The sequence below is a fragment of the Podarcis tiliguerta genome (genome assembly GCF_965153285.1).
Source record: "Podarcis tiliguerta genome assembly, chromosome: 7".
NCBI classification, from domain to species: Eukaryota; Metazoa; Chordata; class Lepidosauria; order Squamata; family Lacertidae; genus Podarcis; species Podarcis tiliguerta.
In genome coordinates this window covers 38308606-38334635 of record NC_139540.1, presented here as the reverse complement: position 1 = coordinate 38334635, position 26030 = coordinate 38308606, and the positions used below count along the sequence as shown (strand labels likewise).

Here is a 26030-nt window from a genome sequence, read left to right as displayed (position 1 = left end):
CCTGAGAAGCAGAAATATGAACAGAAGCAGCCCCTATAACAATGCACTGAAAAAGAACACCAAGATAAATATTTTACAAATTTTCTCCTTGATTTAAGTCTCTCCATATGTTACCTTTCTAAGAAGGGTGGTGTAATATACAATCAAAGGACGGACCCCTGATGAGGTGACAAGCTCACGGATTTGCAACAGATGCTTTCAGAAATACATAACTGACACTTAACTATGTTTAAACCTGAAACGTTTTGTGATTAAGTATGTTACTTCAAATAAATGTTAAGAATAAGAGGTCCTAGGTACTTCAGAAACCCAACATTTAAGCACCACAAAATATCTTTGGAGGTTAGGGAAAGCAACTTTTAGCTGACTGTTCCAGTATGTCCAATAAGTTGTGTTAACTTTACAAAAAAATAGGAAAGCATTTAAAAAGGTCTGTTTAGCAAAATGCTAAGATTCAAAGGATCGAACTCTCCTAGTTTCTCAATCAAAAATTTTAGGGCAGTTGATTGCGATATTATATAAAGTATGGACAATAAGCTGCCAACTGCAGGCAGTTTGCCTTCTTGTAGAGAGAAGAGACACTCCACAAGAAAGATCTACTGAAAGTTTGAGTACTCTCAGGAAAGGCCGAGGATGTGAGAAGCAACTTTTTTTTGTTCTTGTTCACTTTTTCTTGTTCTTGTTTCTCAGAAATATTCCTCACCGATTCACTTCACAACTTAGTTAATTTCTATGTAATTGTGTTTAGGATTGGCATTCAACAATCTACCCATATATAAAGTCACACATATAATACAATGGTACCTTTTGTTCATTCAGCAGATCTGTAATGGTCTGTGACATTTCATCCAAACTTTGTGCTGCTTTGACCAGATTATGTAGAGCAAGTACATGCTGGTGGAGAGGTTCGAAATCACAAAGTATAGGAACCCTTAAAAATACAGAGTAATTAACACAGATTACATTAAACAGATATTAACAGATTACAAGTGTTAACTGCATTTAAGAATATTTATATATAAAAATATACCACTTAGCATATTCAAAATCTTTAAGTAGTTTAGCGGTCGTGGGTTTGAGTCCCACGTTGGGCAAACATTGCAAGGGGTTTGGACTAGATGACCCTCGTGATCCCTTCCAATTCTACAGTTCTATGATTCTATGATTTACATAAAACAACACAATATTCAACAAAATTTACAAACTCTAAGTTAAAAATGACAAAACACAACTGTATTATCACAGATAAAACCAAACCATGCACAAAACAAAAATATACATAAAAATCAAGAGCCAAGAGTCCCAAAAGCATGGGCAGACATTTTAAAGATGTTTAAAAGTTCACAACTGTCTCTGTCTTACCAGTTATTCAAAGGAGGGCAATCCTGTGCTATCATGAAAAGTCCTGCTGCCACAAAAGTGTTCAGTTTGAACCCTAATTGCTAAAGATCAGGGATTCTAACAGCCTCTAAAACTAGGTCACCAAACCATACAAATACCTGGCCAAAGGAAATAAATGAATACTATAAAGCAAGGCTAGCTAAGGCAGATATTATTTTTTTCTCTGAGCCACCTTACTACAATTTTACTAGCTTATTGTTATGGGAACCACTGCCAATCTACTACAAATTGCCCAGAGATCTAGCAGTAGATCCCAATCTATTTTCTGCTTGCCCACATGCTTAGGAACTCATTTTACCTGAGTAATGGTTGGACTTCTGAAGGACAAAAGGACTGCAAAAATTGCAGATCGGATAATGAGATATCAGGAAGTTCACCATCAAACCTGCGAGGTTTTCGGGTCTGTATGTAAAACAAATCAATGAGAACATGATAAATAGCAAAATAAATTCAACAACTGAGATATTTTTTTAAGCCTATAAATAAAGACCATTTAGATATATTTTAATTTCCATTTATCAGCTGAAAGACTGTGCAGGGAGCTTGAATGTCTCCTGATCACTAAAACAGCTGCAGCTGAAAGTAGGAACATCTGAGGCTTGTAAACAAATCTACAAAAGTAGCTTGTCCACAAATAAATTTGTTAAACAAATGACCAGATATTTCTAAGAAAATAGTATTCAATGTTTGATAAGCTTCCCAACCTGGTTGTTTCTTCTGTGCCTCAGACAGAAGACTATTTATAAGCCTGAAGTATTTGTCTACACTTTTAAATGAAAATATACAGATAAATGGTTACACTGGAGATCACTAATCTATGCTACCAGAGCAATTATTCTAGGGCAAGTATAGTATTAAATCAAGAGGCAGAGTAATCATTCTATGCCACCAAGAATCTAAATACCCCCTTCTTCACAAGCTAGTTAATACAAAAAGTAGCTACACACTTCCTTCTAAATTCAAATTATACTAATTGCTCAAAGTGTTTGGGGAAAGCCAAAAGTCTACATTAAAAATAAAAAGCATGGTGTACTCACACAAAAGGATGGGGGCCAGGCATCAAGTCCCCTGAACAAACGATTTCTTAGAAAAGATTTCCCTGTTCAGAGAAATAAATATTACTTAATTTATTCACATATGTGTGTGTATGTGTATATGTATGTCTCTATGTGTGTGTGTACACACAACAAAACAAACAACAACAAAAATGGGGAGGATTTTTTTTGGGGGGGGATGAACCCAGTGCATTTCTTAACAGTTCTTTCTCAGGACTCTATTAAGAGGAACAATATAGAACTACACTGCAAGTTATTTGTGCAAATTTAACAGGGGCAATTTCATTTTATTTTTTCCATGTATACCTATAGATCTCCTTTTTTCAACTTTTACATAAAAGGTTATTTCATTGTATAATTCAGGTGAGGGGTGGGAGAGAAGGTCCAAGGGCAGCTGTGAAGAATCTTTGGCCCTCCAGATGTTGCTAAACTACAATTTCCATCTGTCCCAGCAAGCATGACCAAAAGTGATGCAAGCTGTAGTTCAGCCACAGATGGAGGACCACAGGTTCCTCACACCTGGCCTACAGCAATAAAGAAAAAGAGAAGACAGGAAAGAGAAGGGATGGTGGTGGTTTTCAAAAGCTCCCCCCCCCCCTGCAATGATCTAGTTTTTATCTGCACACAACTAGTTCAACATACGGAAACAGTCACAAAATGCTGCAATTTAAAATAGCCTTTACATGGTAGCCACAATGTATGACCTAATTATTACTCAGAGATAAAAGTGGTGTATATATCAATATTACAGGTTTAAGAATGAGAGTGAGAGAGAGAGAAAATACTTACTAAATAACTTTCCAAAAGATTCCCTTTTGGCCTTTTCTGCATCATAAAGATGTTTCCCATCTTTTATTAAAGCAGCAGCCCACTATAAGAAAAAATACATATTTATATTAAACATACACACACACACACACACAGTCATGTTCCCTCCTCAAGTCTTCAATCTGAGATCTAGATTTTGTACTCAAGTTGCTTACCTCCCTGTAGTGTTTTACAAACATCTTTCTCCTTACAACTTCAACAACAGCCAAGCAGTACATCTGAGGGACATTACTAAGCTTTTCTACAATCTTCACTCTTTCTAGCAGCTCTGTTACGAGACGAAGCAACGCTTGAAGTTTCTCTCCATCCTGGTCAGCATGAAGCATTACAAAGCAGCACCACCTATGGAATACAAAGTTTCACTGTAGCATACTGAATTGTTAACAGCAATAAAATTTCTCCACTGGATGCTTCTACCAGAACTTGTTTCCAGAATTGTATCAATTTGCTCATTTGAAAACAAAAGAGAAGTTCTCTGTTCATTTTCTACCAAAAACCAGAATATAATACAGAATGCCAAAAACCAGCTCTACAAATCTATCTATATTTGCTTATACGGCATATTGGTCAAGCTTCAATGGCATGGTAAAAATACAAAAACAAAACACAAGATTCTCATACAGTTGATTTATGCATCGCGTACCAAGTTCAAGATCCCAGAACTGTCCCAATAAGTCACATTAACAAAATTAAATCTAAATTCAGGTTTGACTGTCGGATATGAACTAAATATCTTTCTTGCACAAGACTAAAAGCAAGCCCCCACCCCACCCAAAAAGAGATGAGCAAACTTTATAGATATCTCCAATCTTAGCACCTAGTACTTAGATTGGTGCTAACAGATCTTTCTGCTTGACATAGCAGGCCATTTAGTTACTGACAATTATGAAGTGGAGGTTTCCCATCCCTGCATAAAAACATAATTTTAATAGTTTTGCATGCATGACAATCTGGTGACAACAAAACAAAACATGGTTGAGGAGCATATAGCACTGCAGCAGCATCACTTACTTCAGCCGGACTTGTAGATTATTTGCAAGTTCTTGTTTGGCAGTAGTACATTTCTGTTTAATATCTAAAAGTTTCCGGTGGTTAGTTAACATAATCATCAATTGATTTGCATGACTCAAGCACAAATCGGGTAATACAGAAGGATCTTTCAAGTTCTCTGCTCTCTTCTGATTAGCCAAAAATCCCTATAAGAAAACAGGTTTAAAATTCATTGTTGTGGCAAGATATGAAAACAAAAGCAGGACAAAAACACTGCCTTTTTAGAAGACACCTGAAGGCAGCCCTGTTTAGGGAAGCTTTTAATGTTTAATAGACTATTGTATTTTAATATTTTGTTGGAAGCCACCCAAAGTGGCTGGGGAAACCCAGCCAGATGGGCGGGGTAAAAATAAATGATGATGATGATGATGATGATGCCTGGTCTTCACAGCACATAATCACTTAATTATAATACATCTTAATGCTCCCTGATAGCCCAGATCCATGCCTATCCCAAAACCAAGCTAAACAGTGTTAGTTATTTGAGCTGTTACATTTAAAACAAGACATTGTGCAGTTTTATAAAGAAACACAATTCAATAGACAAGGTAGGACTCGAACCAATGGCTTCAAGTTACAAGAAAGGAGATTCCGACTAAACTTTCTGCTGGTAAAAGCTGTTCGACAGTGGAACAGATCCCCTCGGAAAGTGGTGGACTCTCTTTCCTTGGAGGCTTTTAAGCAGAGGTTGGATGGCCATCAGTCATGGTTGCTTTTGTTGAGATCCCTGCATTGCAGGGGGTTGAACTAGATGACCCTTGGGATCCCTTCCAACTCTACAATTCTCTATTTCTATGAGCCTGATGTTTCATTTGTAACCCATGCTGTGACACTGATATGATGGTGGGTGGTATAAAAATGGAAATTAATACATATTTATTTATTATCTTGTCAAATGTTCTGCGCCAGCTTCATATACACAAACCAAGGACAAGAACACTATTCAGATCATTTAGTACTCCATGCAAAATGGGCACATCTTCTGCAAACCATAACTTAATTACTGGCCTAGAGTAAAAAACCTCATTTGTTAAAACCTACTTATATAACTGCATGACATTAAAATAGAACATCTGTCAACAAGACTAACAAACCATACTGTTCTGTCACGCAAACTGCTAATTTTAAAACATATTTTTCCTACTGTTTCAAGGACCTTGCTCCATTTTAGTGAATTATTACTAAAAGAGTTTCAGTTATGTTTTTACTTCTGCTACAGGGCAATCTTATGCCTACTCAGAAATAAGCCCCATTGAGTTCAATGGTAGTCCCAGGTGAGCATGTACAAGATTGTAGACACAGCTTTATAATGAAATTGCAAACTACAAAAATTCTGCATCTTATTTACATGCAGTAGCTTTTTTAAAAATAATAATAATCCGTGGTTAGCTTCCAAGGTAGCCAACAATAAAAATTTTAAACCACAAAACAATAAAAGCAACAAGAATAAGACTGTCCATTAAAAACTAAGGAAAATATGATTGTCTTCTTTTAGTGCCAAAAGGTAGTGAAGCGGGCAGTAATGAAATGTTTAAGGAAAACATTGCACCATCAATTGGGAGTTGCCAGCTAGTAAACATGTGGAACTCCATATGAAATCATTTTATACTTATGAGGTGAAGCTGAATATTTGTCTTCAAGAATTATGTCCCACATAGTGATTTCAATTAACACAAATAGTGGCTGTTGAAAGCTACACACAGAGTGTGTCAGCTGTGGACACAGCTGTCAATGGCAGGATTGCTAGCACATAACCAGCTGATCGTTTGAATCCTTCAGAACTTCAGATGTCTCTACATAAATATGGGAAAAGGCATTGTATTCTACATATAGAAATGGCTGGATTTTGAATAAAATATAGCTTTTTATATTCATAATACGAAGATTTTAAAGAAAAGCAAACAATCAACACTGTATTCTTTCTAGTGACAGGCTTCAACCTTTTTATTTGCTTTTATTACCTTTTTATTTGCCCAGGGATTTTAAATTGCTGTACTTTTAACTGGCTGAATAGTTTATTCCTCTCAATTTTCCTATATTTTTGTTTCATGACTTTTAGGTTTATTTCAATATTGCATTTAATTTTTATGTATGCCACCTGAAAGGCATTTTCGGATAAAAGATGTGATATATGCATTATTGAAATAAAAACAACCAAATGAAAGTCACAAATGAAAGTAAGTAGCACAAACATCTCTATAGCTTTACATTTGATTTAGGAGTTGAGCGGAAGTAGCCTTATTATGCAATGCCACCTACTGACCATATTGATGAAAATCTAATGGATGAATTTATTTATAAAATCAAGAGCTTATTTTTATTTTCACTCTATGTCATGCACAATTCACACAGCTACGTGGAAAATTAAAATAATATTGTCAGCATTATTAATGGATCCCAGTTCCACAAACAGGATCCAATCCAGTTCACAGCCAATCGTTCTCTCTGCTTTGAGGCAGCAGCTTCAACACACCCTCCTCTCACAATAAACCTATGTGGCTCAGGGTCACTGTGACAGAGAAATGTTTATTCAAAGAGTAAAATCAGGTAGCTTAAATCAAGCAATTAATTACAGTTGCTGCAGGAGCAAAAGAGGTGAGGGTTATGGGAGCGAGAAACTCGAATCCCAATTGTGCTGTAATACTGTAACCTGCCCTGGGACCTTAGGGTGAAGGGCACGCAATAAAAAAATAAATAATAGCAACAGTGCTGGAGCCTGCTTCACTTCCAAGAAAGAGAAATGCAGAGAACTGGCGCCACAGCATGCTTTACAGCAGGGGCACATGGCACCAGCAACAGATCTTTATTGACAAATCTCAGTGACTAGGAAACAGGAGGAAGAGGTGACTTCTCATATACCCTTGTCCAGAACTGTATAGGTGGTGTATAACTGTATAAGAGGTGACTTCTCATACACCCTTGTCCAGAACTGTAAAGGCTTTTTACACCAGTAATAAGAATTTGAATGTAACTCAGTAGCAAATCGGCAGCCAGAGCAATACTTTCAACAGAAGCTTTATACGTTGCCTCGAAAAGCTACCATGCAACAGCCTTTTTGTAATAGCAGCAACTCTAGATGAAATTTAAGGACAGCCCCATTTAAAGTGCACTATAAATCTAATAGTACCATTGTGTGTACCACTGTCACCAAACTACCCTTGTCCAGAAATGGCTGCAGCTGGCGTTATTAGCTGAAACTGGTAAAAGGCATTTCTAGATGCTTGTGCTTCCACTGCCAACGCTGGATCACGGATCAACCCCCCACGTTATGCACCTGTTCATTCAGAGGAAGTGCAACCCCATCCAGAAGAGGACCAGTTTTCAGATCCAGTATCCACTCACACACAGGGCCTCTATCTTTGCTGGTGTTTCATTTCAGTTTGCTGTCCCTCAATCCATGAACTGTTTCAGGACTTCCACAGCACCTCTTGATTCAGATGTTACAGAGAAATAGAGCTGTGCTTCAATACTTCCTAATAGCATTTGATCCCACTGGCCCCTTATACTGAATAGCACCATGGAACTCCCAGGGGACTGAAAAGCATCACCCAATGCTACCTTCTGCAAACAGCACTCCCTACTCCTAAACCCACAATGGTGATCCAGTGGTATCAAAGGCCACCAAGAGATCTAACAAAATCAAGTGTAACCCATCCCCACCTGGTTTCTCTCTCATGTGACTGGAGCTGGTTTGGTCTCCAAGCAGGCCCGAATAAAGACTGGAACTGGCGTACAAAATCTGTCTCATTCATGAGTGCCTGGAGTTGCTCTGCCTCCACCCGAGCTGTCGAGACCCGTTTTGCTGCTTGAGGTGAAACAAGAAGTACCACCCTTACCTGCCTAGCTTCTCTCACCGTCGCTTCTCTGCCAGTCCTGACACTGACACATATTTTGGTGGAGATCTCACTGAATCACGTGAGATCTTGCACACTCTCAAGATCTCATGTTATTTTAGCCAATACAGTGGTACCTCTGGTTGCGGACAGGATCCGTTCCAGAGCTCTGGTCGGATCCCAAGGTTTCCACAATTGGAGGGACCGCTTCTGTGCATGCACGTGCAGCAAGACCCGGAAAAATACTTCCGGGTTTGTCATGTTCACATCCTGAAGGATATGCAACCCGAGATGTGTGTATCCAGAGGTACCACTGCATCAGCACAGATGTGGCAGGGCAGCGATGGGGCTCTGTCTTGGGGGCTTCTGCCCCCTGAGGCAGCCACCTCAGTTTGCCTAAAGGCACAGCCAGCTTTGCTCCACCCTCTTCATCACCTTTCAAAAGACAGCTGTGTCTTCCATCAGAAGGCTAGCTTCCAAATGCATGTTCTGATAAAATACAGCACATTTCCTAGCCTGGGTTGCACTAATCTAGGGCTTAATACTAAATTATAAAATTGTGATACTTTAAAAATAGTGACATTATTGGGGGGGGGGGGGAAATACAGTAGCCTTGGGAAACAGTATCATCCACCTGCCACTCACATAAAAACTGAAAGAGTCATTACCTGAGCAAGTTCTTTTTGTTCATTTACCAGTCTGCTACAGCTAGCTATCATCTGGTCCAATGCATAAAGTCTGTCCTCAAGTCCCTTAATGGCTTTCATGTTCTGATTATCTAATTTGGCAATTGTTTGTCGACAGTCTGCCAAAAAGGGCTGAATAATCCTTGGATCGAGCTGAAAAACAAAAAGGCAGTTGGCATGAATAACCACTTTTAGTGAAAAATTACTATCAATGGATCATGGAAAGATAATTTCACATATGTAACTTTAGAAATTAAAAGCTTGAAAGATTTTAAACTGCAGATGAAAATGTTGTCTCTAATTAGTTCCTTAAACCTTCTGATTAACAACACAATCCAAATGCATGTTTACTTGGAAGCAAGTCTCACTATGCTCAGTGGAGCTTACTCCTAAAAAAGTGTGCAGAGGATTGCAGCTTGTTTCATTTGAACAAAAAAAGTCTCCAAAATATACTTCTTTTGGTCTTTTTTCTTAAATCAGGTCTCTAAAGCTTTCAAGCCCATGTACCATGTATCCATCAGGTATGTGATTGGTTCAGATGAATCGGAACTGAACTGGGCAGATTATGAGAGATTTGGGACTTGTCCAAGTTGAAGTGGGCTCCCTCTGAAACAATTCCATTTCAATCTGGTTTCAGGAAGAAGACTACTCTGGTCACCTTGGTGGATGATCTTCGCTGGGAACTAAATAGAGAGAGTACCATCCCTGTTGGTTCTAGAAGACCTCTTAGAAGTTTCAGATACCATCACCTACAAAGTGCTTATGGACTGCTAGATGGAGTAGGACCATTTTGCAGCGGCTCCAGTCCTTCCCAGATGGAAGGTTTCAGAAGGTAGTCCTGGGGACACTTGCTTAATGCCTAAGGTATCCCACAAGTTTCTATTCTGACCCCATGCTACTTTAAAAAAAAATATACTAACAATGGGAGAGCCTATTTTCCCATAAAAGAGTCTTAAAATATATTTCAGAGTTAACATCATGGGCATATTGTGGCAACTTAGTCAATTCTGAAGTGGACCCAAGGCTCATTTCCATTTTCTAACAATGACAATAGCAGCAAGTGGCCACACCTAGCCTCTCAGAAGATGACTGGCTGCTGATACAAGAAAGGAAAAGGATATTTGTTCATCACAATTCCCACAGGGAGTGACCATGTGAAAACAATATCGTTCATGAACAGTGGGTACCTCGCTCAAACCACAACCACAAACCACAGCAAGATCATCATGCAATGTAGGAGTAAGAAAGAGGATTGTACAACTATTATTAAAATCTGATTCAGAACTCCTGGTAAGAACATCTCACCGTATTCCTATGAAGAATGCTTAAACTTGTAGCAAGCTGGAAAGCCAGAACGCAAAATATTAGAAGAGAACCCAATGGCATTATTTGAGGCATTAACTTACTCTGCTCATGGAATCAAAACATTTTCTGACCAAGGACTCAACATCATTAGGTCTATCTTGAACATTTATCCAGTCTAAAAGTGAGACGTTGAAAGAAGGCAGATCAGTCTCCTTAAGTTCCACTGAAGCATCACTGTCCTGAACAGAAGGGTTTTGACTGGCTTGGCTGTTTTCATCCACTTTTTCGGAGGGTGTGCCATCTGGGATTGCGTGCTCTACCGATTTGCAAAATGATGCTAACAGCGATTGTTTGTTCATTTTAAGCATTTCAGGAGAAAGTGCCACTTCAGCTGACTTCTCATTCTCAGTGTCTTCACTTTCTGTCCCACCACGTTCAGCAGAAGAATCTAGTCGTTCTAAACATTCCCGGTAACTGTGTCTGGTTAAGCTTTCCAAGAGTGGGATCTTGGCCATTATCGAAACAGCAGCCCCTAAGCTTGAGAAAAGAACACACACACAAATCTATTAAGTACAAAGAAACTGAGGTATAGTGGCAAACATAATTTAAAAATATGCTCTCAAAGGTGTCCTCAATACAATTTAATACTCAAGTCTTCAATTTTTTCCAATTAAGAAATGCTTCCTTATAAATTTAAATATTCAAACCTATTCTGAATTGGACTGTGACTTGAGCCTTATTCGGATGTTCATTAATTGTATCCATGGAGGGGTTTGCAGTGACCCTGCTCTCTCCACTCAACCATCCAACATTATGAAGGAACGTCTGACGGGGAACTGTAACTGCCTCCAGCTGAATGTGGGTACAGTCTCACATGTGACTGAGAACCCTCTGTAACTGGGATCAGCTGAATGTGCTTACAAGCCCCTTTCAGAAAGGGCAGCAGGGAAGGCACATACAACCCTGTGGGTACTCCATGGATTCAATTCCTGAATTCCTGAATAGGATTATTTTTTACTAGAGCTAAAACTTTTACGTATGCCTGTGCAACACTATTTAGCAAACGATTTCAGATGAGCCAGTGTAGTGTGATGGTTCGAGTGTTGGACTCCTCCTTAACTGTGAAGCTCCCTGGGTGTCCTTGAGCCAGTCACAGTCTTGCATTGGAGTGTTGAAGAAAAAAAGTTTAGGAAAACTTACTTTTTTTTTACAGTGCAATCCCAGTACATATCTACTCAAAAGTAAGAATTCGGTGAGATTTAAGTTTGGGTTTATAGCCTTAACTCCAAAATTAAACCTCTATAAATAATACCATTAGCACTGTTTATTATTTCAATTAGTGCAAAGACACTGGAACTGGATTAAATTTAATTTACTGTAAATGTAAAAAAAAACCCCATAAAACCTTAGTTTTCAGTAAAGCGGCTATGCAGATGTAGCTTTTTATTGAGGAGTCTAATGGCAAACCTACTGTGTAAGTTTCAGCTTAATATCTTCTATGGACTGCAGGTAACTTGAATATGCATTTTCAAACTTGAAAAGCAGCTTTTGGTAAGAATATGTGCAATCTTCCAAATTTGCCATTATGGCAGCCCAGCCTTGGTGCTGAAGATGTTCGTCATGGACTAGGCCTTCACAGAAGGAACAAAGTTTCTTGGCAATCTCATACATTTCCTGTGCAAAAACAACATAAACATTAACGTGTTAGCGCTCTAGACATACATATCAACTTGTTGCAAAACATGATGCAAAAAAATCTGACATTTTCAAGTTAAGATATATGAAACACTAAAAGCATTTATTAGATATTCCTTAGGAGGAAAAAGATTCACTTGTGCAAAGATAAGATGTGCAGTAGAAGGCCCTGCAAAAGGAATCTGAGTGAGGGTAGTTGTCCTGGAAGGCTCAGAACAACACAGGCTCAAATGCCTCACCCCCTGCAGATCACCTGTCTGCCTTTTTTAACTAACAAGGTGATATGCTGTGCAGTTTCCAAAGCCAGCCAACACATAGGCACTGTATGTTTTGTTAATATGCAAGAGCAGGAGAAAAATCTCCTCCAGCTTTTTTAGATATTCCCAAGTCCTGGCTAGGTGCCAATAAGCACTTCCTACCTACTTCCAGACTGTGTAAAACTCCAAGATCCTCTCTGATTGGTCCTCATCAGTACATCAACAACACCCAGTACTACTTTTCCATAGCATGTGAATCAGGTGTGGTGGTGCTGAAGTGAGCTGGATGAGGGTCAATAAATGAAGTTTGACTCCTGCTATGATGTTAGTTCTGGGTAAGCACCTGTCCCTTGGAATGCACTTCCAGCGAACATCAGATAGGCACCTATTACATTGGTATTTAGGCACCTGTCAAAATCTATTCACTTCTGTCCGAGGGGTGATCCACCGATGTTGATGTATTCATAAGTTGATGTATTAGTCAGATATACTGGCCTGTAATATATTTTGTATATGTTTTACAAATGAAATTTTATTCACTTCATGCTGTTGATTGCTATATATTTTTCCTAATGTCGGTGGCATAAATTTTTTGGAAATAAAACCAACTAACTTCATTAAATATGATAAATTATTCTCTTTTCAAAGAGCTCAGGGTCACTGAATAAAGGTGACCAGCAGCAGGCTCAGGACAAACTAGCAAGAAGAAGTACATTTTCCTATAGTAAATGAAGTTTATGAAATTCATTGTCACAGAATATCATGAATGCTAGGGTTAAATAAATGCAGGCAGGACAAATTGCTTTGTTCAGAGGTAGCATACCTTTGATTACTAGCTGTTAGGGAGAAACATGATATGGCTATGAAGGAGCATAGGAAGCTCCACCAGAATATTTGTCCATCTAACCCAGTAGTTACTTTGACTGGGAGAGGCTGCCCAGGATTTCAGAAAGAGTTTCCCAACCTCCTGCTAGCTGATCTTTTAACAGAAGATGCCACACATTTAACCTGGAATCTTCTGCAGAAACTGAGCTATCAAATCACCCTTGTCCATCACATGCTACTTGTTAAGCTTCTTTGAAACATCTGGCTGACCACTTTTTGATGCACTTTTGGAATGTACTGGATCCCACAGTATCAAAGGATTTATCCACCCAATCAAGGCAAAATGAAATCTGTTCTTAACAAACCATCTAAAATACCTAATTGTAATCATATTTATTCCATAAGATTTATATGCCAACTTTAAAAAAAGTCTCAAAGCATTTTACAGAAAGTTATGAAAACCCATGCAGTTTTCATGCAACACACATATCTATTTGCACTTCCATAAATAGCATAAAGTGTATTTGCATCAGAAATACCACTTTTATTGCAAACATGTTGGTGGTCTTCCATTCAAAGAAAATGTAATTTTGAAAAATACTCAAGAGAAAATGGTACTAACTAAAGGTAGGTGCAAATGCAATGTTTTCTGGGCATTTGCCAAGATTAAAATTTCTAAAACAGTCTATGGAATCACACTTTTCATGCCACAATCCCTTCCTTGTTCCACACCAGTTCACCCTGCCATACCATACCAGCCCTCTTCATCATTACTTCTAACCTCCTACAAACAGAGGACATTTCAAAACTTGTTTACAGACTCCTGGATTAATCCAGCATGTCAAAATCCAAAAGATACTATTCCATCCCCACAAAATGAAACAGAAGAGTACCAAAAGTAAAACTTCGTACCATGAAAGCAGCAACATGTCCAGCTAGCTTCAATTTGAGAGAGTTTACTGAGTGCTCAATGCTTTAACACAGCCCAATTGTTAAAGGGTCTGAAATTGCTTACCACAGCAAGCTGTGTCCGTGAAGCTACCGTGTGAAAAACTGCAGGCATCATAAGAGATTCTTCCACTTTTAATTCCATCTCATTTTCTGCTGAAAATGTTGTTTTTGGAATAGCTGGAGGACGTTCACACAAGATCATTTCTTTGTTGAAGAGAAAAATTGGGTTTGTATCCTGTGTTAAGATAAGAAGTATTACTTTCTTCTCCTTCCAGACTTTTTTTAAAAAAATGAAATAATGGAAAGAGAAATGAATATTTACCGTTCCAGCACTATAACTACAGACTTTCCTGTCAGCTGCCATACACTCTCCTCCATTGACAACCAATACTTGATGTTGAATAGCGATCTTGTATTTAGTTTGGATAGCTTGTTTAAGGTCTGCCACACTGATTAAAATGACAAAAAAAAGTTTCAGTATCTTCCACAGATCCTTAAGAAGTATACATTTACAGAGTACTCTAAATGTTAAAGACTTAATATAGATAATGCCAAAGTTCAGTTATTAAACTGTTACTTCCTACACTAAGACAATGATAGAGGCTAGGAGTAACTGCCCCTTGTCAATCCATCACTAATGGCATTTTATATGAGAAACCATCCCAACTGTTTAAGGACAGAACAGGCAACGTAAGTTGGCCCTGCTGCAGTGACCATGACATATATCCAGCACAAGCTCTCTTAATTTAGAGTGAATGGCAAAGGAGGAAGGATCTCAAACAAGGACGAAGGGGGTGAGCTCCAGCAAGGTTCATGTAATGGCACAAAAACCACATAAATCAGAAAGTATTTCTTAAATTGTCTAAATGTCTCAGAAAAGCTGTAACACTACAGGTTCATTCTAATAGTAGTTTTGCTTTAACTCTCACTCCCAAACAAAACATATACTGTGAATCAAGAGGTGGCTTTGCTAAGAACAGTCCAGCAACAGATTCCTCACAGAAGACCAGAAGGATTTACTTACTTCTGTACGGCAAGTTCTGTGTCAAAGGTAAGGGTGGTTCCAGTGTTGACCAGAAATACATATAACTTCATGGTGACTTCTTTAGGATCCAGAAGTTTATAGCTTCAACTCTGTGATTATTATTTAAAAGCTGAAAAGAAACCCAACTATCAGCTTACTAATAACACATAAAAATTATTTTCAATTTAAAGGTTTTCAGTGTCAACACTTGAGGCACATTCATAGTAGGAAATCCTAACATATAGCTATGAACTGATGCTGCAGCAGTTCAAGGACATAAGAGAATCATTCCATGACAGCATATGTATGTGTGGTAGCCTTTAGCAGGGGCTGATTTGCTTTGCGACATTTTGGGGGAGGTCAGAACCAACTGTGTCAGTGACCACCCCATGGCTATTAGTAACCAAGGTATTATGGTAACATGATACAGGGTATCACTGTATTAGTAGTCTATTCTGCCTCTTGCAACCATCTCTTGCATGCATGCCCTCCCCCCAAAAAAATCCTAAACACAAGAACTAACTCAGATCCCAATAATTGTAAGTCCTCCTGGGACATGCAGGTGACATTATTTCAGGGTAGACCCACTGAAATTAACATATCCAAGCTGGTCTCATCCACCCATTTCAATGAGTCTTCTCTAGAGGAGGACTAACACTGGATACAACCCCATGTGTGTGGTACCCTAGGAGACTGACATTCCGTAACATCCTGAGAATTCCAAATTTTTCACACATACTTTTTCATGAATTTTTGCAAAGGAACTAGGAAACAGGCTGCTTTATTAGCCTGCTGTATAAAGGTAATCTGTACATTTATTGCTTCACTCACTTTCGCCTCTAGCCCCAACCATCACTGGCAACAAAGGTTCTGTACCCAGATAGACTATATTTTTAAGACTTTAGAGGAATTGTTTACATAACTGCTAGAATTACTTCAATGCCTGGATGGTCAGGAGGAATCGTTATAATATATTAATTAAAAGAGCAAAACCCAGCAACTTAAATTTGTTTACGATGACACCAGTCACTTAGAACCAAATTCTCAAAAAAACAAAAATAAAGCAAATAATTTGTTATGAGCTTAAACTTGAAATATTTGCTCTCCGGGATGAAACAGTTACCTTCAGGCACTGCATGGAGGTTCCACAGTCTTTAACAGCTGGGTTGCAAAACCACCTATTTTCCTCATTTGACTTTGGCAAGAGAATGAAGTTTCTATTAAACACAGAGAATCAAAGACCTAAAAAGTAATGGGGGGTAAGAGAGAATGAAGAGTAAATATTTGTGCAAAAGGAAGCAAGTTAACAATGACTATTCAAATGTTCATGACAATGCTGCACTTCAAAAACTACTATTAAAGCACTTTTTTCATGCCAATTGTATACTTTGTACTAAACAGAACAAAAAACAAAATTGCCATAGAAGGTTTACAATAAACATTAGGTGGGGAAAACTAAGTGATTGTAGAGAAAAGAAATTGAGACTGATTAATACTGAAAAACCTCATTTAAATATTTCTGTACAGCATGAACACAACAATTTCATCTAAGCTGAAACAGAAAACTCAGACTCGTGAATACCACCAGCTCACACATATCTATGATAGTAATTTGGTGTATGGTGGGATAGCTCAGTCAGTAGAGCATGCAACTCTTAATCTCAGCTCTATGGGTTTAAGCTCCACATTGGACAAAAGATTTCTGCAATGCAGGGGTTGGGCTAGATGGCCCTTGGGGTCCAACTCTACAGTTCTATGACTCTAAGAAGGAGAAGGAGAAAAAGCAACTCTTCTGCAATTTACAGACGCTTCCCTGTCTAGTTGCCCAGAGGAAAGACTAAATTGCCACCAGTGACCAAGCTTTGTTATTTACAACTGAACAAAGCATAGACCTTAGTTGTCATCCTATCCAGAACCACTGTGGGAAGAAAAACAAGTGCAATATACTTTGAGAGGCTTCGTTTGAAATGCAGTACAAATACTATATATTCTTGCCCTAACCTGGTCCATATCAAAGTTCTGATGATGATACTGAGATGAACAAAAAAATCAGGACACATCTAAACATAATCAGATCACAGGTTTATTATGAACGTTGCTTGGAGACTTTGAGTTGCATCCAATCAAACAAGTTTCTCTCTCCTTCAATCTCATTCCACCCAACTCATTTCCATCGGTTCCCAGAGTACCCTGGGAAGAAGCATCCAGTGTTAAACCACTGAAAGTGTAGCTTTGGAAAACGAATAGGGTCTCCTAGCAACTCTCAGCACCCTTAACAAACTACTCTTCCCAGGATTCTTTGGGACTGTTTAAAGTAGTATGTTTTAAATGTATAGTGTAGATGCGGCCTGAATCCTGAGCAGTGCCCTGAATCAGATCAAGGATGTGTTGCCAAACCTCTTCTGAAGAGCAATCACAACTCTATCATATTCAACATGCACATGAACAGAAAACTGCCTAGCAAGTCCAGCACAGTTATACTTCATTTCAGAAGAGGCAGCCCTCCTAATGGGAAATGATTTGTTTAAAGTAACTTGCTTTGGAGATATAACGAAGGCCCAGATCGTCCCAGAAAGCTTGGAGGTTATTCAAACCACTTTAATAAAAATCCAATAAAAAAGTACATAAACTAGAAAGGACAGGAAAGTAACAAATCCAAGAGACTATGTGGTTAAATGTCAAGAACACCGTAAACTGCAAAGAGTCTTTTTTAGAAAAATGGAAGCACTGTTCAAAAGAGGTAAATTAACCAGACTGCTTACTGTGGCAAATACAAGTTGAAGCAAGCAAAAAAGATGAACAAGGGTATTTTTTAAAAAAACCCACAAGCACTTAAGTTAAGATATTAAGTGCAGGGAACCAGTAAAGAGGCAGTAAGAACCATGGATAGCAAATGGGTGAAAGAACTACTGTAAGAAGATTGGAGACTGCAGCGAAACAAAGTGTGTTGTTTCCACTAGTTTTCACTGTAAAAAATGCAGATGAGAGTTCCACAGTCAAACCACTCCTTTCGAGGAAGAAAGAGCCATGCCAAATAAAGGTGCTAAGCAATCTCATTATAAAGCTAAATGTCATATTAGAAGTTTAACAGATCACTGGAGCAAGATAGCATTCATCCAAGACAGGCATAGGCAAACTTGGCCCTCCAGATGTTTTTGGACTACAATTCCCATCATCCTTAGCTAACAGGACCAGAGGTCAGGGATGATGGGAGTTGTAGTCCCAAAACATCTGGAGGGCCAAGTTTGTCTATGCCAGAGCCAAGATGTGAAAAGTGCCAAAATTTCACAAAGAATGCAACTTATTAAAACCAGAATCAGAGGGTTAGAAGGCTATCAGTGTAATTAATGCCAGTATTTAAAGGGAATCTAGCAAATTACAGACCGGTAGGCCTAAGTGATGTTCTAAGTAATTAGAAGAAAGCATGATTAAAGCTAGGACATTAAAACACCTAATAGCATAAGCCTTGTTGGAGACAAGTCAGCATGGCTTCTTCAAAGAGCTTCAAACTTGCCACTTTTATTTCAGAGTGTCCCAAGTATGTAGATTGGGGTGATCAGCTAAATTTTATGTACCTGGAACGTCCACAGAGCTTTTTATACACTATTCAAGTGCTTCTGAGCAAACTTAGCAGCCAAGAAGCAAGATCAAGGAGTACTCTTACAGGTTGAAAACAGGTAAAAGGACAAAATGGCTGGAAGAGACATTTTTTTACAAGGAAGGAAAATAAGCAATAAGGTCCTCCAAGGATTCCTTATGGGAGTGATTCGTAAGTGAAATAAAAACAAAAAACAAAATATTGGTTACAGCTTGTGGTTAGCAAGGAGAGTGTAACTCACAAATCCTGGTTTGATAACAAACCGTGGCTTAGCTCAACACAGGACAGCAGCAAAAAGGATCAGGAGAAGAAAAGCAGCTGCATACTCCTCTCTCGGAGCCCACATTTGGGCAGTTTCAGTAAGTAAGCTATCATTTCGCTTTGTGTGGTCCAGGACAGTGTCTGTACCATTTTTACCAAGGGCGTGTCTTAACAGAAGCAAGAAAAACTCAAAGAAAACTGGAAAAATCCTAGGTGCCAATGTATTTTTAAGAGCTGGAGGCCAGGAATTTCATTACCCCCAACAGTAAAATATGAAATGTGCTATAAATATTGCTTTGCTGTGTGGAACACAAAAAACTGCATAGATTCCATAAAAATAGTGTTGTTAGACAGGGTGGACGTGGGTGAATGCATAAGACTGGAGCTGGGAAACTAAATTTAAAATTGTGACTAGGCTATGAATTTATTCACTGACCTTAAGCAAGTCACAACATTATCATCTGTGATCTTTGCCTGCATTTTGCACACAACAGCCTATATGCAAAACTGTTGTGAAGAGAGTTTCGAATGCTAATTCACTAAAGAAAGTAAGTATAGTAAGTATCTAGCCCTCCTAGAAAGAAAGTTATGAGGCAAAATGTCCAGTATGGTGTGGCCACCTTGTATATTTTTCTTGGTACTGAGGAATGCTCCCATTTCTATTAGAAAACAATACTATCCGTGTGTGTGTAAAATTGATATTGTACAATCTCAACAATCAGGACCAGCAGGACATAGCTGACTTCCCATGGTAAACATAAGGTTGTTGGGGGTCACTGTTTCTCTAATTTAGTGTTATGCCATGCAGCCATTTTGTATTACTAGCAGCTATTTGGTGACTAGTGTCCCCAGAACTCTTAAAATTCAAACGCACCTGGTGGTCAAAAAAAGTTGGCAAACTCACACTATACAAATAAGGTATTCTGTCAAGTAACAATTCACATTTGCATGGATTCTTAAGATTTATAGATACAATTTCTTCCCTCCCCCATGCCAACTTTAACAGTTCATTTACATGTAATCCCAAATTCTCCTACTGCAACCAGTAAACGTATTTTAACTTTAAAATGTAAGCATCATGAAATTTCATTGATAATAACCATTATTTTAAAAATCACCAAAGCAGTTATGGATCAAGACAGATACAAGTTGGATGAAAACATCTCTCCATCCATACTGAAATTAAACCAGTAGAGCAATCCTATACATCTACTTAGAAGTCAGTGTTGTGCTGGGATTTACTCTCAGGAAAGTATCTACAGGGTTGCTCAATAAGACCCCCATAAAGGAGACCCACATAGGGTGTCCATGAAGACTCCTAATGAGAATCAAACCTAATGAGAATCAAACATAGGACAAAACACCTTACATGGAGCATTAGCTTCTCATAATGATATACTGGAGCTGTTCAAAAACAAGTACATCACAAATTAAGGTGAAATACTTCACAACTATGATACTTATACCCCTCTATCAGTACAGTTAATGTAAACTATGAGGCCAATGTAGTCTATAGCATGGCACAGCTGTGAAACCATAATTTCATGCAGACTATATCATTGTCTGGTGTGTTCCTGTATCATGGGAATACTTTAATACCAACATATTAAATACTTTCTACTTCAGCGCTAGACTAAAATGTCTGATCAATAAACTATAAGCACACAGGTACAAGCAAGTTCCTCCCCCTAAAAAATAAATAAATCCAAGAAACACTTGAATGCAGCCCTTGCCCTATTAATACACCTAAGATTCACTAACTGCTAGTACTACAGCAGTAGTTGGTTATGTAACTGCTATGTACTGTTCTATGTTACATTAAGATAATACTGTGACAGGGAACTTTCCTTATGACAGTTCACATTAAATTCTCGATTTCCCAAATACATTGTAGGACTATTTGCCTTTACATAGTTCCATCCTTATTTCAGACATCATGATATATCAATATATTGCTATGTTTAACTGCTGGATGTATCATGGTGCTCAAAACCAGGTACTGCCCAGTCCTACTGTAGGTTTAAACTTAAATAAATAATACTTAAATTAATACTATATACAGGAGGAAAGATGATTACTCTCTAAATAAAAAAAAATAAGTCTACACTGCCAATGACTTAATTATTTTGTCAACTAAACACAGTTATACAAAAAGAAACACCAATCACTGGAACTCATGTGAACACCACACTAGTCTTCACAGGTTCATAAAACTAAATTTAAAGAATACAATCCAAACTCCCATCTCCTGCCAATGGGGTTTTGCAAAGCAGTGGCGCCACTGCCACAATGGAAGCCCTGCCACTCTCAGTGGACACAGTGGAAAGTGGGGACACAACAACTGGGCCTGACACCACTGAGCAACAGCAGACAGCTTGCCACCCGCTCAGCAGAAGGTCTAAGAGGTGGGCAGAGGAACACCTCCACCTAATGCAACCCCCACCCAGCATAAAGAGGAGGGGGGTGTTGGGTTGCTCTGCTTGCTGTTAACACTGATTGGGAAGGCTATTATTCTTCACATTCTACATTTGGCAAAGACCTACAATGCACCTCAAAGCTTCAAAACTTAAGGACACAAAGAAATAGCAGCAAATTTTGCAAAGCCAGTGTCCGAAGTTAAAAATATAAGCAGTTGCAATGCTACTCACACTGACCGATGTTCCAATAGCTTTCACTTCACAGTAGAAAAAATACTTTTTGTAGTATTCATTGTAAAAAAAGGATTACAGTGATTCACTACACACCAACTTTTCATAACATGTTCAGCATAACCTACATATCACTTAAACCAATCTACTTTCACCTGACCCAGTGTCAATGAAATACATTATGGTGTCAGTGAAATACATTATGGTGTCAATGAAATACAATGTTCTATTATGTTTATCTACCAAACAGCCATTTAATTGTCCCAAACAATTTCATCTTGTAACAGCATGCTTATGTGTATTTTGTCAACATGCTCAAACCTACAACATAAGCGAAGCCTACAAAAAGGCAATTGCCTGGTTTGTGTGAATATCACCCAGTCAGTGACACCCACCCACACAAACAGTCAATTTGGGCCAAGCCCACCTAACTTAGAAGACCATTCCGACCCAATGTGACTTTGCATTCACACAGGGCCTTCAGCGCAAAAGGAAGGGGGGGAGGGAAAGTTGGGTGTGGAGGAGATGGAGCAAGATAAAAAAGGCTAGAAATCCTGCGCTAGCATCCGTGCGAATGAAGGCTTTAGGTAATAAGCCTGCTGTCCTGGGTGAGGAAAGAAGAAAACAAAACCACCCCAGCCACCCACTCGGAGCACGCTGCCTCCTTTTTCGCAACAAGGTGCTGTGGGCGGGGCTGCGAGAAGCGCAGATGGGCTGAGTCATCCCCCCTCGGAGTTAACTTCAGGACGAGCCGGTCCCCCTTCCGAACTACGCGGGCCGGAGGCGGAGAGGGAGACGAGGAGAGCCCCAGCTCTCAGCCCCCAAACCTCGAGGTTCTTTGGCCCATGGACGGAGATAACCCCCCACCCCACCCCGACTGAGGGGGTGGCAGCGGCTCCGCCCTCGCAAGCGGGTGCGCGCCCCCCCCGTCGCGAAAAGAGGGTCCTCGCCCCTCCCCAACCGAAGGGAGGAGGAAGGCGGGCCTTGGTCGCCCCGGCGACAGCAGCAACTGCCGCGGCCGCCTCGCTCCTCCACCGCGCCCTTTTCCCGACGTACCCGAAGGAGAGCCAAGCAGCAGCGGCGCCAGCGGCAGCAACAGCTGGGCGGCCCCGCGCACCATCCCGCGCCGGTGACCGGCGGCCGCGGAAGCTCCTCCTCCTCCTCCCCTTCGCTGCGGCTCCACAGGGCAAGCTCAGGTGCCGCCGCCCGGAGCACAAGAGCGGGAGGGGAGGCGGCGGCGGCGGGGCTCCCTGACAGGAACAGGGAGGGAGAGAGACGCGGAGGTGGCGCGCGGGGAAGGGAAGCCACACAGCCGGGGATTCCGGGCGCTCCTTCGCAGGGCCCCCCGCTCGCTTTACGCGCAGCCCTCGCCGCCGCTGTTTGTTATTGTCGTCACTCTCTTCCGCCGCGGTGCACGCTGGGTAAGGCACAAGCCGGAGGACCTGGAGCGGGGGGGGGGGAGGAGGAACTATAGAGAGAGGCGGTGACTCGGGGGATAGAGCGGCACGGAAACTTCCTCCGCGGCTAAGAAAGGGAGGTCTATATAGTTTCCCCTTCCAAATGCTGGAGGGGTCGGTTTTTGAAGAGGGAAATTGTCCCTCCTCACCTCCCTAACCCCCCCCCCCAAAAAAAAGAAGGAAAGGAAAGGAAATGGGGACTTTACCAGGAGCAGAAGCGTAGCTGGGCGGTGACTCGACCTAAACGTCATGTGTTGTTGTCCACCTGAGGTTGTATTTATCCAGTTTTGAGTCCTGCTAAAGGAGATTGTTTTGATGTCTTCACAAAACCACAAAATTCAAAGAAGATGCCCTTTCTTTTCCCCATGACTGTAAGTGCCAATGTAGAAACCAAGGGTATAAGAAAGGGGGGAAAATTTTGTGGACAGGAAAAAATAGGTTTACACTCCCCATTGGTACTATTCAGCATGTGAATACCTTCCTGTAAGATAAGACCAGGACTGCAGTTCTAACCCCACTTAGCTGGGAGTAAGCTCCATTGAATCCAATGGTACAGTACTTGCTTCTAAATATATATGGTTAGGCTTGCAGCCTCAAGCAACAAGGGTCCTTGACCAAAGGGTCCACAATCTACGGCTACCAATTTAGCTGAATAAATTAGTGCTGTGCTGAGGCATGAGGTTACCTAATTAGAAATTAGGCCACTGTGAATAGTGGGTGTTGTTTTGTAGAGCTGAAGGTGCTATTATGTAACATTTGATCTATATTTTATTTTCCCTCATCTTTCATTTAAAGAGAATGTAAAAGGATGCCGTCTCTTTGGTTAAAAATGAAAACATTTGGGCCCCAAGATTCACAATTCTGTTTTTGAGCCACTCTATGTTCTTTTTCCAATCTGAATTCAGCTAATGAGCTATTGTGTATAAAACAATCTCTGATTCCTCATGCACTATAACAGGGAATCTAAACACAATAACTTCCCTTTGGGCCAAACTGGATGAAATCTGCTGGCACAAAAATCCCTATAGTGTGGATTAAGTCTCCCAAATGGTAGACAAATAGGTCCGGGGGTGATGGGAAAGTAAAAAGAATTCACTTTCCTAAATAATAATCCCTTACAGGAAGAGTGGGTTTTCCCATCTTTCTAACTTTAAAGAAATTCAGAGGTGGCCAAGTGATGTGTATTCTTGCCTCTACATTAAAAAAAATTAACTTGAAGGGATCAAACTAGCCTTTCTTTCTGGTCATTACTGGAGTCCTCCAGTAAGCTATATAGGTCTTCAATAGGGCTTACAATGTGAGGCTGTCTAGAATGCTATGTGCAGAGTTCTGAAGAGCTCTGGGTTTTGTTTTGTTAAAGCAGAGCCAAATAGGATTCTTTAAAAACTTAAATTTAGTTTTTTATTCTAAAAAAATCCTTCATTTTAACAGTTCAGAACTCTTCAGTGCTCCATAGACAACATTTTAGACTAGGAGTGGGAACCTTTATGACTTCACAGGCCAGATCCTTCTCAGATCTAGCCTTGCAGGCTACATTTGATGTGCAGGCCACCCACCAGTCAGTAAACCTGACATCACAAGTGATTTAGCACTTTGAAGTCCTGAAGTTGGACTTCAGGAGAAGTCCATGAAGGGCTCGCAAAGAGCCTGTGGCTTTACCATGCCCAGGGAAAGGTGCCAGCTACCTAGCCACCAGAAGCATAGGTGTACATGTTGAGTGCACCTCAGGAGCTACTGTAAATTCCTGCTTATCAATAAAGAATTAAACTACCTGCCTGTCAGTTGTCCTCTTGGACTGAGTGTGCTCAGGGCAGATAGTGAGGGAGTGATATGCCATCCTGCCCAAGCAAGGGAGGAGTGTATGCCCACATCAGGGAGGAAAGTTGTGTGTGACTGTGAGGCATGCTATGCTGTGGTTAAAAATAGGAGGATTCTGCTGTGTGTTTATGAAAACACAGGTGTGTGTCGGTGTCTATGTGCAGGAAGGGACCAATGAAGATATTTGTCCTTCCTCTGTCCTGCCTTATGTCCCCACTACACACATCTCGCATTTGCTATTTCCAGAAATGGTTTGTGTGTGTGTGTGTGTTCATGTGCATATCCAGATTCCCAACTCTGTTACAGTTGTCTTGCATTTCCCTATGTGCGTGATTCTCCTATACAGATTGTCATCTACAGAGCTGCCATATCGCTACATATTTAGAAAACTACCCTTGTGGGATCTATTCCGTCCCAGTCATGTCTCAGTGTGTTTTTGCAAGGCAGCCTTTGTGTTACTCTTGTGCCTGCTAAAAATGTTGCTTAAGGTGTAGTTTATGATCACATTGTGGAAACTGGCAACACTGAGTTAAATAACATGGGATTTGAGGGCAAGGCAAGACAGCAAATAATAGATAGGTTTAAGCAAGTATATGAGCTGCTGCAAGAATCCTTTTGGATAAGAAGCAAGGCATGTTAGGATGTAACCCTATTATTATATTAAGGGTCAGTCTAGACTAGGCTTTCCCAACTTGGTGCTCTCCATATGTTTTTGAATACAACCCACATCAGCCCCAGATAACCCAAGCTGTTTGGAATTGTACTCTGAAACACCTGGAGTGCATCTGATTGGGGAAAGCTTATTAAAAAACAGTCCTTCTGTCCCATTGTCCCACTTTGACAGTTCTTTCACTTTTCTTACTAAAAAAATAATAATCATTAATTTTAAAGCACTGGAGTGTGCTGTAAGTTCCATGTCTTGATTTAGAGATAATCATTTGGCAACTTGGTGCCCTCCAGGTGTTTTGAACTACAATTCCCATCATCCCCAGTCAGTGTAGTCATGCTTCACTGGAGCTGATGGGAATTGTAGTCTAAAACCTCTAAAAGGAACGTGGTTGCTGAAGACTGGTTATTGTTCTGTGGTTGTTCGTTATAGGTATATAATTATATGTAATTGTTCATAATTAGTTCTAGTTTGTATTTGATGCACAATTTAAAAAATGCTGTTTAACTTCTGCCACTACTACCTGTGCCCAGACAGTCCCAGTTCCTGTCTTCAAATTGATCCATCCTATATTTAATTATAACAAGAGAAACTAATATGTTTGCAGACTTTAATTACACAAGCAAAAGCAGTAAAATATACATGTAACTACGGAACACCTAGTAGAGCTT

The 26030-nt window shown here is 39.9% G+C and overlaps 1 protein-coding gene across 3 annotated transcripts in view; it reads right to left on the bottom strand.

The window, feature by feature from the left end:
* RB1CC1 (RB1 inducible coiled-coil 1) overlaps positions 1-22879 on the bottom strand; it is a 45819-nt gene extending 22940 nt beyond the window's left edge. For 2 of the 3 annotated variants that reach the window (XM_083450896.1, XM_083450898.1), the window contains exons 1-14: positions 22474-22879; positions 16034-16152; positions 14911-15040; positions 14209-14335; positions 13951-14121; positions 11630-11832; positions 10260-10695; positions 8836-9006; positions 4296-4480; positions 3440-3626; positions 3246-3327; positions 2439-2500; positions 1700-1803; positions 805-931 (exon numbers count right to left, since the gene is read on the bottom strand). In XM_083450896.1, the coding sequence (XP_083307022.1) occupies positions 805-931; positions 1700-1803; positions 2439-2500; positions 3246-3327; positions 3440-3626; positions 4296-4480; positions 8836-9006; positions 10260-10695; positions 11630-11832; positions 13951-14121; positions 14209-14335; positions 14911-14981 (1926 nt within the window). In that variant the 5' untranslated portion in view covers positions 14982-15040; positions 16034-16152; positions 22474-22879. Of the gene's footprint in view, positions 1-804; positions 932-1699; positions 1804-2438; positions 2501-3245; positions 3328-3439; positions 3627-4295; positions 4481-8835; positions 9007-10259; positions 10696-11629; positions 11833-13950; positions 14122-14208; positions 14336-14910; positions 15041-16033; positions 16153-21417; positions 22256-22473 lie in introns of those variants that run through there. The other variant, XM_083450897.1, reaches the window with a different exon arrangement.
* Between the last annotated feature and the right edge of the window lie 3151 nt (positions 22880-26030).